The following is a 14,462-nucleotide window of genomic DNA, read 5'->3' as shown; positions in this document are numbered from 1 at the left end:
TTCAAAACAAGCAAGCTTAGAAATCAAAGAGGGAGTGAGGGGTGAGCCCTCATCCTCTGGTTCACTCCCCAAATGCCTGCAAAGGCTGGAAATGAATCTGGGAGTTGGGAACTCAATCAAGGTTTCCCCATGGTTGGCAGGAACCCAGCTGTTAAATCATCGCTTTTGCCTCCCAAGATCTGCATCAGATGGAATCTGGAGCCACGGAGCTGGGAGACAAAGCCTGGCATTCTAATGCAGAACACGGGCATCCTAACCAGCATCTAGCTGCTAGGCCAGACGCCCATCCTAGGCTTGGGAGATTTTAGGAGGGATCTAGAGAGAATGTAAAGGAAAAGCTCAAGTTTGAAAACCCATGGAAATTCTAGAAATGTGAAGCACAATAACCAAAATTAAGAACTCAGTGTGGGGCTGGTGCTGTCGCACAGCAGGTTAACGCCCTGGCCTGAGACGCCAGCATCCCATATGGGTGCCAGTTTGAAACCCGGCTGCTCCACTTGCAATTCAGCTCTCTCCTATGGCCTGGGAAAGCAGTGAAAGATGGCCCAAGTCCTTGGGCCCCTGCACTCCCGTGGGAGACCTGGGAGAAGCTCCTGGCTCCTGGCTTCAGATTGGCACAGCTCTGGCCATTGCAGCTAATTGGGGAGTGAACCATCAGATGGAAGACCTTTCTCTCTCTTTCTCTCTCTCTCTCTCTCTCTCCCCCCGCCTCTTTGTGTAATTCTGACTTTCAAATAAATAAACAAATCTTAAAAAAAAAAAAAAAAAAAGAACTCGGCCGGTGCCGCAGCTCACTTAGCTAATCCTCCACCTGCAGCGCCAGCATACCGGGTTCTAGTCCCAGTTGGGGCGCCGGATTCTGTCCCAGTTGCTCCTCTTCCAGGCCAGCTCTCTGCTGTGGCCCGGGGAAGGTAGTGGAGGATGGCCCAAGTGCTTGGGCCCTGCACCCGCATGGAAGACCAGGAGGAAGCACCTGCTCCTGGCTTCGGATCGGCGCCGCGCGCCAGCCATAGCAACCATTTGGGGGGTGAACCAACGGGAAAAGGAAGGCCTTTCTCTCTGTCTCTCTCTCACTGTCTAACTCTGCCTGTCAAAAACAAACAAACAAACAAACAAAAAACAAAACAAAAAAAAACTCAGTGTATGAGTTTAAGATCAGACAAAACACAGCTAAGGAGATATAGGACCTGTGTTCCAGGCTGTGTTGTGTTTTATTCATACATCTACTCAATAAATAAATAAATTTCCTATGTGCTGTGGACTGGGATAGGAGCTGTTCGCTCTGTGGGCCAGGAACTTTTCCCCAGCGTGTGATGCTGACGGTAGGAGGCAGACGTGAATTTTCTCATCTGCATGACTTCATGGAGAGCATGAGTGTCCGGGCAGATACCTCAATGGATTCAGACAGTGAGAAGGACCACAGGGGCAGGTTCCTTATCCTCCTGAGTAAAGAGGCAGAAAAGCAAGTTAGAGTTATTTATTTATTAGAAAGTTAGAGAAAGAATTCTATGCAGTGGTGTAATCTCCAAATGCCTGCAGACAGTCAGAGCTGGACCAGGCCAAAGCCAGGAGCCAAGAACTCCATCTGGATCTCTCACATGGGTAGCAGGGACCCAAGTATTTGGGCCATTATCTCTTGCCTCCCAGGCGCACTAACAGGAAGCTGGATCATAAGTGGAGGCAGGGCTTATACCAAGCACTCTGATATGGGATGCGGGCATCCCAAGCTGCAGCTTTGCCCCCTATGCCACAATGCCTGCCCCTGCAGTCGGTTGTAACTGTTCACTGTGCAGGCTACCTGATCTCGAGATCTGAGGAAGATGATACTTACAAGTTAACCAAATAACAGCTGCTATTTCCTGAACGTTGTATGCCAAGGCGTGTACTGTGCATGTATCATTTCATTGACTTCTCACATGAATTCTGTAAATTAATAACATCCACTGAGCACGTCCTGTGCAGCTGCCATTGTCCTAAGGTTTTACACACTGCTGATGTATCAAGTCTTCAGGACAATTAGGACTTCCCTTTATAGGTAAAGAGATTCAGGTCAGTGGTACTCGCTGGGAAACGACGGGGCCGGTGATTCCAAAGCCTCACCCGTAGTTTTGCCCATGACTCTGTGACTCATTGGGGCGTTTCTCAGGAATAAGAATCCCTATATCTTAGCAGACTCCATCCTGAAATTTGAGTTGTATCTCTTGGGGTCAACATCAAAGCCAGTTTATTAAGAAAACACTCTCTGAGGCCTGCATTGTGGCACAGCGAGTTAAGCAGCCATCTGTGACACCAGCATCCCATATAGGCACTGGTTCAAGTCTCGACTGTTCCACTTCCAATCTAGCTCCTTGCTAATGCTCCTGGAAAGGCAATGGAGGATGGCCCAAGTCCTTGGACCCCTGCACCCAGGTGGGAGACCTGGAGAAAGCTCCTGGCTCCTGGCTTCAGCCTGGCCCAGCCCCAGCTACTGCAGCCATTTAGGGAATGAACCAGCAGGTAAAAGATCACTCTCTCTCTCTCTCTCTCTCTCTCTCTGTAATTCTGTCTTTCAAATAAATAAATCTCTAAAGTCTTTAAGTATTTACAAAAAAGGAGCCACTTCATATTCTAAATGAATCTTAGTGGAGCTGGTTTCTTGGGGTAAAGACTTCTTTGGTTAATTCATTTCATTCTTCTTTTTCATGTTTATAAAGAAAGTTAAGTTTTCTATCTTTCCATGGGCTAAACTGAGATATCTTTGGCAATCAATAACCTCTCTTGTTCTAATGATGTTTTTTAATCATGGTAGATAACATATAACATAAAACTTACCATTTTAGGCACTGTTTTAGGGTTTGGCAGCATTAAGTATATTGGCATTGTTTGCAAGTGTCACCACTATCCACATCCAGAACTTTTTATTTATCCTAAACTATATGCACTTATCCACCATTCCCACAGCGACTTCTTTTTAAAGGACAGAGATGACTGTATGAAACTTTGTTTTCTTTATGCGAATGAGCACATAATTGCCTGAGGGATATGAAGAAGAGAGATTTGCTAATACAAAGGCAAATGCAGAACCCACTGACAAAGGTATATAATTTATAAAATTGCTGAGTGGGCAGAATGCTGATCTCGGGTTGCTCCGGGCACTTTAGTGCACTTCTAATAATGATTTTCCTTGGGCATGTGGTTGTACTGATAGAAGTCACGTCCATGCATAACGAGTGAGCTTAATTATACAAAACTACATACCCTGTATGAGGGTGGACATTTTTTAGATAAGTTTTCTGATTTACAAAAGCTGAGGCAGTAATTCTAACTGATCAGGGGAAGGCGCCCTCAGACCTGAGACACTCATCACATGCGTTATATCTTCCACAAAAAGACCCCACGTTTTACCTCCCCTTCTCTGGAAAATTGTTGTCATTATTTGGAGATTCCACAGCCTTATCGGGTCCCTGCTATGACTCTGAGGATGGATAGAAAAAAAAAAAGATTGATTTAAAGTTTTGGATGTAGTGGGGCAAAAGTAACTGATTTCCTCTTGAGAATGATGCTTCTTCACATCCTTAACTCATTTATACTTAGCCAATCATTTGAGCTCAAGATAATCAAAATCAAAGTAGGCAAAACACTTAAGATCAGAATAATAAAAATCAAAGTAGCCAAAATGGATCGAATGCTAATGTGCTGTGCCAAATGCTTTCTTTGTATTGTTGCATTGAATCCTCACAGTCCTGTGATATAGGAATCAAATTCCCAATTTCCGGATGGCAAACTAAAGAACAGGAAGATTCCATAACCTGCCAAACATGCTCAGTTATGAGTAACAGGCCGAGAACTCAAACCCAGGCAGGCTTGAGCTGTTACTCGTAGCTTCTCTATAAACATGTGCTCTGGTCCGTCCCGGCCGGACAGCACAGTGCCCGTGGGAGACACTCAGAGTTCAGTCACACCTTCCCCCCTTCCCAATCACCAAAAACCCACAAAGCGCTCAGCCCCCATGTGGCTGAGGGGAGTGGCTTGTCTCATCCCAGGTCAGGCACTGGGGCTGGAGATAGAGGCAAAAGCCGTCTCCTTCTGGCCCCGTGGGTTAGGAGGAGGAAGGAGCGCTCCCGGCGCATGTCCAGAGGAGTTGTGTTCTTCCCTGGGCTCTCTGTCCTTGTGTGCCCCTTGGCCCAGGCCTCATAATTGCCAATCCTTCTTAGGATTGCTCTCTCTGGAAGGGACCCCTTCTCGGAACCTAGCTGTCTGGAGTCACCTGTACCTCTCCACACCTGCAGGAGACCGCCTCTTCCCTGAGCGCTGTGGGTGTGGGCTGGTTCTCGGTGCAGGGCTGGTTTCGATGAACAGACACGGAGACGAGAAGGATCACGTCCTTCTTCAGCTCTCTCAGTTCTCCCAGGAACCTGGCTTTATCAGCATTGCTAAAAGACATTTTCATGCCAAGGACTTCCCAGGTGAGAGAGACATTTTTAGATGGGAGCAGGTGGCGGGGACGTTGATGGATTCCGCCAGAAACTGAGGCGGCTCAGCCACCTGTGTCATAGGGGTAATTGTGGTGACACAGGAGCTTTTGGGGGACCTCAGAGTGGCTCCTGGGCCACTCAGTCTCTGGTGTTCTCAGCACGCCAGCAGGGCCAGGCCACTCTCCAGACCTTGGCTCAAGGTTTGCTGCTCGGAGTACAGTCACCCACACAGATCTTAAAATGAAGAGAGGTGACATTTCCCGGGAATGCTCCTCTCCCTAAGAATATGTTTGCAGCAAGCTTTCGTAATGTTCTAGAGTGGCATTCGTGTGCAGGAGCAAGCACTTTGTGTCTGTAGGTGGCGCTTTGGTGAATAATTCTGGGGCCATTGGATCCCGTGCCCTCCTTGGAGTAGGAGGTAGTGTGCTCACTCAGTCTACTTCTGCTCATTCAAGCCCCCAAGTACTTCCTACTGTGTTGCATTTGAATAAGTATAGATCAGAGGCTGGTGCTGTGGTGCCAGCATCCCATGTGGGTGCCACTTCCCATCCAGCTCCTTCCTAATGACCTCTGAAAATAGCAGGAGATGGACCAAGTGCTTGGGCCCCTGCCACCTACATGGGAGACCCTGATGGAGTTCTAGGCTACTGGTTTTGGCCTGACCCAGTTCTGGCCAATTCAGCCATTTGGGGAGTGAATGATTGGATAGAAGATCTCACTTTCTCTCTCTCTCTCTCTCTCTCTCCCTCTCTCTGTAACTCTTGTCTTTCAAATAAATCAATCAATATTTTTTTCCTTTTTTTTTAACTTTTATTTAATGAATATAAATTTCCAAAGTACAGCTTATAGATTACAATGGCTTCCCCCCATAACGTCCCTCCCACCCGCAACCCTCCCCCCTTATCCACTCCCTCTCCCCTTCCATTCACATCAAGATTCATTTTCGTTTCTCTTTATATACAGAAGATCAGTTTAGCATACATTAAGTAAAGATTTCAACAGTTTGCTCCCACACAGAAACATAAAGTGAAAAATACTGTTTGAGTACTAGTTATAGCATTAAATCTCAATGTACAGCACACTAAGGCCAAAGATCCTACATGAGGAGTAAGTGCACAGTGACTCCTGTTGTTGACTTAACAAATTGACACTCTTGTTTATGGCATCAGTATGACAAGAGCCTAGGGTGATTACTGATGCCATAATCAATCAATATTTTTAAAATGATTATAGTTCAAATGAAACTAAAAATAGTTTCTGGTGATTTTCCATACCGAAGCATAGCCTTTGTTTCAGAGTTGTGACACAAGATTCAGTGCACCATTATAAAACAGCACCACTGAACAGTAGCACCAGGTTGCCTTTGAGCCACAGGACAGGTTTATCATGACATATTTAGAGTTACATAAATAAAAATATGGAAGACCTGAGGTTGGACTGGTGCCTGACTGGTGCCAGCTGAGGCTATGGCTGGAGGTACTCTCTCACTCCCCACCACACTCTCCTCTCTTACTGCCTTTCTACATCACAGTTAAGGCAACACCCAGTACACAGTCAGCATCCTTAGTCTACTCTGCAGACAGCCCCACTTGGTCAAGTTACCCCAAAGCTCCCGCCTAGACCACACCATGGCGAGAGAGGTGTTTTCAACTTCAACCCAGCCGACAGTGACTAGAATTGATCGGTTCTCATTTTCTGTCCTTTCTTTGTTCTCAATGATAGCCCCTGGGAGCCAGCGACTATTTGGAACTAGCAAAGAATTTTGATACAGTATTTTTACGAAACATTCCACAATTCACACTGGCTAAAAGGACTCAAGCACGGAGATTTATAACTCTCATCGATAACTTTTATGATTTCAAGGTAAGGCTGTAGGACGTTTGAACATTTGGAGGGCGGAGCCAGGTCGCCTGAGCTGGCTACCTGATTCTGTCACTTACTTCACATCTCGGTGAACCACAGCACTGACTCCTGGGGTGGCTGTGCAGGCTAGGGCTAAGCCATGGAAAGTGTCTACAGTGTCATTAGTCAGAAACTGAACGTGGCGTCAGCACTGCTGGTGGCAGCGGCAGCAGTAGGAGAGTAAACCTCCCACTGCAAGACCCTCTACTGTGCTACAGATGCTGTCATTCTACCCCATGGATCGTGTGCTCCATCTGTGAGGAGGTAAAGCACAATGCCTCGCCCACACTGAGTGCCCAGTGAGTATCTGTTGCATGAACAAATGGTTGGACTGCTAGAGTAATGGGTGAATGAATGAATGAATGAATGAGGACACTCCTCGATGCTGGAGCTCTCTCTTCCCCAGTAACTACCACTTTACCCTCTTTTGCTCGATCTTTAAAGCTCCATGTATTTTTTAGCATGCATGGCAGAGCCGTTGCCCCTTCAACAAAGGCAGCGCGGCCTGGTGGTAAAGGAGCACAGGAGTAGGCTGTCTGTCCCGAAGACTGGCTTAGCCTCTCCGAGTTGCACCTGCCTTCCCTAAATAAAGGGGCTACTGATGGCATTTCTAGATTGCTGTGAGAACCACCAGTGTATATAAGGCTCTAAAAGCTTTGTCTGGCATCCAGTAAACTCTCAGCAAAGGTGAGGGCCATGCATAGTATATACCTGTAAATGCTTATTTGTAGTTGAAGCACAAGTACCATTTCCAATTAAAGATTATTTTACCGTTAGATACATTTTTTCCTCCTTATCCCTCATACGGGATTAAACGGAGCAGTGATTCTAAAATTGAAGGGACTTTGAGGGGTCAGGAGACGAGTAACCTCCTGGGCAGGAGAGGTAACATTTCAGTGTCACATTCACTTGTTCACATGGCCAGTCTCATCCCACCAGGCACGGGGGTAAGCACCTAAAATCCCATGGCAAGGGCAGCCAGGCCATGGAGCTTCCCTTGTGGAGCTCGTGGTCCAGCGTGGAATCAGCGTGAATCACGTGTCCACAGAACACAATGTCAGATCGCCACGGTGGCATGAGTCCCGGGCATAGGGAGGAGTCTGGCGCCATGGGAGTGTAGGCAGGGGCGAAGCCTGGGCCCAGGGAAGGCTTAGGAGGCTCCCCTGCTTCAGAGCCTTCGGGACTGCTTACAGTCCAGGTTCTAGAGCCCATGCCACTCCCACTGGGCCTGAGGCCTGATGGAACCTGCATTTTCTTGTGAACACTAAGAGGAGAGAGGGGGTATGGGGGGGTGCAGCCAGGGACCTGGGGTGGACTGAGCATGGAGGCTGAGTGGCAGCGCTGGTGCAGCTGCTGAGAGCAGCCTGCCTTGAGCAGTGGCAGCGAAATCTGCTGCTGGTGCCTGCAGCCCACAGGCCGGTGGCCAGGCAGGGAGTTGGGGGAGGGGTCTTGCGGGAGGCCCAAGGTGCAGAGAAGGAACGGTGGGCACCTGGGGGCGGCGCCCTGTGTTTCCAGGGCCAGGCCTTCAAGGAGAGAATGGTGCGGAGACTGCAATTTCTGCTGTCAGAGTGGGACGGCCAGAAACTCCATGTTTTTGGATTTCAGCTATAGGAGCACCGTACAGAAGGCTTGGGCTCCCACCCCTCAGTCCTGCCCCTAAAACCGACCTCACCTGCATTTTTCCTCTCCTTAAAGAAAAAAAAAAAAAAAACCATCGCGCAGTATGAGGGAACAAACAGTCCTGCTAACATTTGCCTTAACTCAGTCACACATTGAAAGACTATCTTCTTCTTCAAGGCATAGTCACAGTTATCTTATTGCAAGAAATTGGGAGCATTCAACACATTGTCCTAGAATGCATTCATAGAAATTTGTGAAATAAGGATAGCCCCGGCTAGCGAAAATAGTGTCACTTATGATTAAAAGAATTTATGCGAGGAGGGAGACGGCCGTTTGGATGTAGAAAAGCCAGTCCCGAATGTCGACACATTATTTTAAAGTAATGGAGTGTGTATTTAAATAAGGATTTTCAAAGGGCAGCTGCAAATCCTGAAAACAGATTCAGGAACTCTTTAGCCATCCAGAGGAGGGCGCTCTGAATTTAAACATGAAAGAGGACTGTGAAACGTGAGAAAGACATAAGAAAGCTGTGTCCAGCCTAGGATCACATGTGCACGGGCGCTGGAGTACTTGTGTGTTCAGGACACGTTAACGGGCGGCTCAGCCCTTTCTGAAGGCTGCCCTGACAGGATGCTGCTGTAGATGTCCGTCCTGGAAGCTGGAGGGCTGATTAGAGCAGCGCTGTGCGCTGTGCGGCGGGGGAGCCCTGGGGAGCAGCCCCCGACGGCACCGTGTCTCAGCACCCTGGCGCTGGGTCACTTAACACACAGGAGGCGCTCGCTCACAGCCGCAGCGTCGCGGCGCTGCCAGGTAGCACCGCGTGGCCGCGGCTGCTCTCTCCGGGCGGGGAGGCCGGTGGCGTTTTCTCTTGGCCCCTGAGGGGCATCCACATCATGTGATCACAAGGCGGGAGGGGTGGGCAGCGAACAGGTGCGAACCGCAAGCATCAGAGGCTCTTAGGAGAGCGGCTAATCCGCGGGTGGAGGCGGAGCCGCAGTGGCTCAGTCACCCGCTGAAGGCCACACCTGTCCCTGTGTTGGGCTGAGGGTTCCGTGTCCAGCGCGGATTTTGGAGGGGACGCGGATATCCACACCACAGCAGTAGTGGGAGGAGACGCAGAAGGCTCTGGTCCGCCTGGTGAACTGAGACGTCTTCCGGCCTGGGATTTCCCAAACAAACCTCTGCTCCCTGCACACGTACAAAGCTACAAGGTGGAAAAACTGTGAAAAGTTCTATGCAGTTTCAAAATACCACTTTAAAGAGACAAACTATTAGGAAAAAAAAATAGATATTTTCAAAGCAAAGATCCAAAGTCCCTGATGTCATAAACAGGTTTTTCTTCTGTGAGGGAGCTGCCTTACCTGAGCTTGGAGAACGTAAAGACGGACACTGTTTACTCATTGCCCTCTTTTTCAGGTGCGCGTAATTTGCTCTGCGTCAGCTCCCATAGCGAGCTTATTTTTGCATCAACATCACGACAGTGAGCTGGAGCAAAGCAGAATACTGATGGACGATTTGGGGCTGAGCCAGGTAGGCGATATTAACATACTCGCTTTTTATTATCAAGCAGCCTCCTTGGTTCCATTGGATGCATGGCTGCGTTCTGAAGGAGGAGTGCAGCACACCCTTAACCGCTGATTGGTTTCTTTCTTCTTCCTTTTTTTTTTTTTTTTTAAAGATTTATTTATGGTCGGTGCCGCGGCTCACGAGGCTAATCCTCCGCCTGCAGTGCCGGTACTCCGGGTTCTAGTCCCAGTTGGGGCGCCGGATTCTGTCCCGGCTGCTCTTCTTCCAGTCCAGCTCTCTGCTGTGGCCCAGGAAGGCAGTGGAGGATGACCCAAGTGCTTGGGCCCTGCACCCCATGGGAGACCGGGAGAAGCACCTGGCTCCTGCCATCGGATCAGCGCAGTGCGCCAGCTGCAGCGCACCAGCCGCAGCGGCCATTGGAGGGTGAACCAACAGCAAAGGAAGACCTTTCTCTCTGTCTCTCTCTCTCTCACTGTCCACTCTGCCTGTCAAAAAAAATTTTTTTTTATTTATTTGACAGTTACACAGAGAGAGAAAGAGAGGCAGAGAGAGAGAGAGGTCTTCCATCCATTGGTTCACTCCCCAGTTGGCTGCAATGGCCAGAGCTGTGCCAATCCGAAGCCAGGAGCCAGCAGCTTCTTCCAGATCTCCCATGTGGGTGCAGGGGCCCAATGACTTGGGCCATCTTCTACTGCTTTCCCAGGCCACAGCAGAGAGCTGGATGGGAAATGGAGCCTCCTGGTCTCAAACCAGCGGCCATATGGGATGCCGGCACTGCAGGCAGAGGCTTTACCTGCTATGCCACAGCACCAGCCCCTGTTTTCTTTCTTCCAAAGCCCATGTTGCAGACATTACTCACGGAACTTAGAGAATGACAGTCTGAGCATGGCCAGAACCCCAGTGACCACATGGTCCTTTCACGAACTTCCTTTTACATATGACAAACACAGAAGTCCAGGGGTGGGCATCCAGCCTCGTGGTGAAGGTGCCTGTGTCCTATGGTCACAGTGCCTGGCTTCAATTTCTAGTTTCAGCTTCCGACTGCTCACACAGACTCTTGGAGGCTGCAGGTGACGGCTGAAATCATTGAGTCCTATCACCCTTGTGGGGTTCTTGGCTCCTCCTTTCAGCCTGACCCAGCCCTGGGCTATTGTAGGCATTTGGGGAATGAACCATGAGATAAGAGTGTGCTCGCTTGCTCTCTTTCTCTCTGCCTCACAAATGAATAGATAAAAACAGAAAAACAGAACAAAACAAAGTCCAGAGAGGTGGGCTACTGGGCCTGCAATAACAGTGCTGAGTCACATCACGGAGCTGGACACCAGGGCGCCGCTCATTCTGCTACGCCACGCTGCCTTCTCTCACTGTCCTTCATCCCTGCTGGCTCTGCAGAGTGCACGGTGCAGGACTCAAGCAATGGGATGGCCATTCCAGGAGCGTGGAGGGTCTCGCACAGCCCAGGGACGACCAAGAAGTCCCCGATCCATCCCCCAGTGTCCGCGCAGCAGACATTTGCAGGGCACCTGTGTGCGCCAGGCTCTGTGCGAACTAACAGAAGCTGGCCCACTTCTCTGGGGCTTGGGGCCCGGTGACTCACCCCAGGCCCAGCAGAAGTGACTCTGCCTTTCTCTCTTCTCAACTATAGACAACTGAAATGTTAGACAGACTTTAAAGCTTTACTCAACTCACCTCAAGAATGAGCACCCCATCCTCCTGTCACCAGAGGAACGAGGATGCACTTCCTGCTGAACTTGAATAGAAAACATGCGTTCTTAAAGGGTCTCAGAGAAGCAGGCCCATCATCCTGTCAAAAGCAAACTTTCCCAACAGGGCTGCATACTGTGCCTCTCTGTGTTCAGGCTTAGGAGCACCTGTTTTTTCTCACCGTTCTGCAGGCTGGGGGCCCAAGATCAAGGCTCCAGATCCAGCATCGGTGAAGGCCCCTCCTGGGTTCACAGACTTGTCTGGAGTGTAGGGGGTCTGTCTGGAGCACTGGTCCCGATTGTGGGGGCGCTACCTTCAACACCCGGCCAACCCCCACCACCAGCACCTTGAGCGCTAGAATGTCAGCACATTGGACACATTGGGGAGATCCCAACATTCAGACCACAGCAGAGTGGACGTCAGTGATGGCGTGTGGACCCCGACACTGGGGCCATCAGAAATCTTGGCTTTCCAAGAGCAGTACTTCCATCCAAACATGGGCTTTGAGGAGCTGCATCAAGTCAGTTTCTAAAGACTTTAAAAAAAAAAATTATTTATTTATTTGAAAGTCAGAGTCACACAGAGAGAGGAGAGACAGAGAGAGAGAAAGAGGTTTTCCATCTGATGGTTCACTCCCCAGTTGGTCGCAATGGCCAGAGTTGCACTGATCCGAAGCCAGGAGCCAGGAGATTCTTCCAGGTCTCCCATGCAGATGCAGGGGCCCAAGGACTTGGGCCATCTTCTACTGCTTTCCCAGGCCATAACAGAGAGCTGGATTGGAAATGGAGCAGCCGGGCCTCAAACTGGCGGCCATATGGGATCCAGGCACTTCAGGCCAGGGCGTTAACCCCCTGCACCACAGCACTGGCACCCTGAAGCCTTTTAAATCATTGGCCCTTAAAATTTTCCCTCTAGGGAGTCAGCACTGAGGCATAGCAGGTTAAGCTACTGCCTGCAGTGCCAGCATCCCATATGGGCACCAGTTTGAGTTCCTGGCTACTCCACTTCCAATCCAGCTCCCTGCTAATGGCCTGGGAAAGCAGCAGAGGATGCCCAAGTGCCTGAACCCCTGCATCCACGTGGGAGACCAGGAAGAAGCTCCTGGCTCCTGGCTTAAGCCTGGCCCAACCCTGGCTGTTGCAGCCATTTAGGGAGTGAACCAGTGGATGGAAGCGCTCGCTCGCTCTCTCTGTCTCTCTCTCTGACTTTGCCTTTCAAATAAATAAGTAAATCTTTAAAAAAAAAAAAAAAAAAAAAAACCCTTCCCTCTAGGATTAGGGTTCAGACAGGGCAGGCACAGCCCCTGGGGCCCATCATATAGGAAGAAACCAGGGAATGCGACCTTGGTCCTGACGTTCACAGGGTCAGTGGGGAAGTAGACCTAGGAGTCCAGGATTGTTCTCTGGGAGAACATAGCAGCAAACCCCTGAGGAAACAGGATAACGAGAGCCCACCCGGTGGCCCCCAGCCCACGCTGGGATCACAGTCCTAGGCTGTTTCCCAACCTTGCGGGCACAGATGACCACCTGATGAGGGGACAAACGCCCCAGCGGCTGGTGCCCCTGCAGAGTTAGACCCGGGCATGTTCTCCAGGACCCAGGAGCCCTGGGCCTTGCAGTCACCCAGTTTGGAAAAGGCTCTTGGGAGTTTGTCCCGGGGGGGGGGGGGCACTGAGGCAGCGGGAGGCTGCCCCAGGGCTTGCGGGGGTGTGCGGGAGCCTCTTCCTGGCCTGGCAGAACGGCTGCTTTTGCTACTAGTACTGCGCATGTGCACTCGGGAGAAGGAATTCCTTTTCCGTCTGGAATGCCCTTCCTGTGGATTTAGCAGAGATCCGGCACCACGGGCAAAACCTGCAAATCTGGATTTTCTGGAGGCGTCTCAGCTTTAATGAGCCTTCTAATGCTTCCCCTTTGGGTTTTCTTCCTGCTAATTAATGTGTTCTTCTATTACCTAATAGGTTTAGATCAGTTGACGCCCTAGTCTAAGAGATTATCTATGAAAAAGAATTTGTAGAAATTTATCCTAATCTAAATAGGGAAACCAAAAAAAAATTTTTTTTTCAAGCTGTACGTAGCACAGTGCGCCTTCCGCTTGGGCTGGTTGTAATCGGTGCTGGGCATCTGTGTCTGTGAGCAGGACTCGGCAGAAGGGCTCTCCATGTTTACGGGAGAAGAGGAAGTCTTTGCGTTCCAGCGCACCATTTCCCGACTCACCGAAATGCAGACTGAGCAGTACTGGAATGAAGGGGACAGAAGCAAGAAGTAGCTGGCACTCGGGCGCAGCGCAGCTCTGGACAGCTGGCGAATGCACAGAGAACTCGTCATCGTGAGCCCCAAAGGAATCACCTTCTCATTAACTACGCACTTTGCTCCTGGGACGTTCTAATCCCGTATTGCTGCTGAAGATGTAGTGGGTCAGTAAGTTACAGATGTACCATTTTTCTAGGTCTGCTTTTCACCTATTTATTTGGCCTCATTTCTGCACAGCAAATTGAAAATCATCAGGGCTGGCATTGTGGTGTAGCAGATAAAGCTACTGCCTGCAGCACCGGCATCCCATATGGGCACCAGTTGAAGTCCCGGCTGCTCCACTTCTGATCCAGCTCCCTGCTAATGTGCCTGGGAAGGCAGCAGAGCATGGCCCAAGTGCTTGGGCCCCTGCTACCCATATGGGAGACCCGGAAGAAGCTCTTGGCTTCGGCCTGACCCAGCCCTGTTCTCTGAGGCCATGTGGGGAGCAAACCAGTGAATGGAAGATCTCTCTCTCTCTGTAACGCAGTCTTTCAAATAAATAAATTAACTTTTAAAAATGAAAATTATCACTCCTGAAGATTAATGTTGGACAAGAGACTTCAGTTTCACATTAAACCCCCTGAATGAACCTCAAACACACAAACACATGCTAAATAGGCTTTGGCCACATGGATTCACATGCTAGAAACATGTTTTCTATAAGAGGAAACAAAGTGCATTCCAATGAAAAACAAAGATTTCTGATCTTACTAAAAACTAAAAGGCATAGCAATTAAAAATACAGATGTATACATGTGAGCTTGGGGAGTTATGAGTTACAGTAAACCTCCAGGCTCCAGGCTTCCTTGCATGACAAATACATGTTTTTACCACGAGATCAAGCTTGATCTCAAGCAGACATGGAGATGCCTGAAAAAAAAAAAAAATCGAGAATTATGCTACCATCAAAGTAGCAGGTTGTGGAGTAAGGAGCAGAGTTGTGGCCAGCAGGCAAGATCTCAGA

The 14,462-nt window shown here is 49.5% G+C and overlaps 1 protein-coding gene across 4 annotated transcripts in view; it reads left to right on the top strand.

Annotated features, from left to right (window-relative positions):
- AFG1L (AFG1 like ATPase) overlaps positions 1 to 14,022 on the top strand; it is a 195,382-nt gene extending 181,360 nt beyond the window's left edge. For all 4 annotated transcript variants that reach the window (XM_070073732.2, XM_070073733.2, XM_089333866.1 and 1 more), the window contains 3 exons: positions 6,177 to 6,317; positions 9,393 to 9,506; positions 13,344 to 14,022. In XM_070073732.2, the coding sequence (XP_069929833.2) occupies positions 6,177 to 6,317; positions 9,393 to 9,506; positions 13,344 to 13,472 (384 nt within the window). In that variant the 3' untranslated portion in view covers positions 13,473 to 14,022. The remainder of the gene's footprint in view (positions 1 to 6,176; positions 6,318 to 9,392; positions 9,507 to 13,343) is intronic.
- The last annotated feature ends 440 nt before the right edge of the window (positions 14,023 to 14,462 follow it).

This window comes from Oryctolagus cuniculus, chromosome 5 (assembly GCF_051225735.1).
Source record: "Oryctolagus cuniculus isolate XC-2025 breed Fujian yellow rabbit chromosome 5, ASM5122573v1, whole genome shotgun sequence".
Classification (NCBI taxonomy): domain Eukaryota; kingdom Metazoa; phylum Chordata; class Mammalia; order Lagomorpha; family Leporidae; genus Oryctolagus; species Oryctolagus cuniculus.
This window is presented reverse-complemented; position numbering and strand designations above follow the sequence as displayed.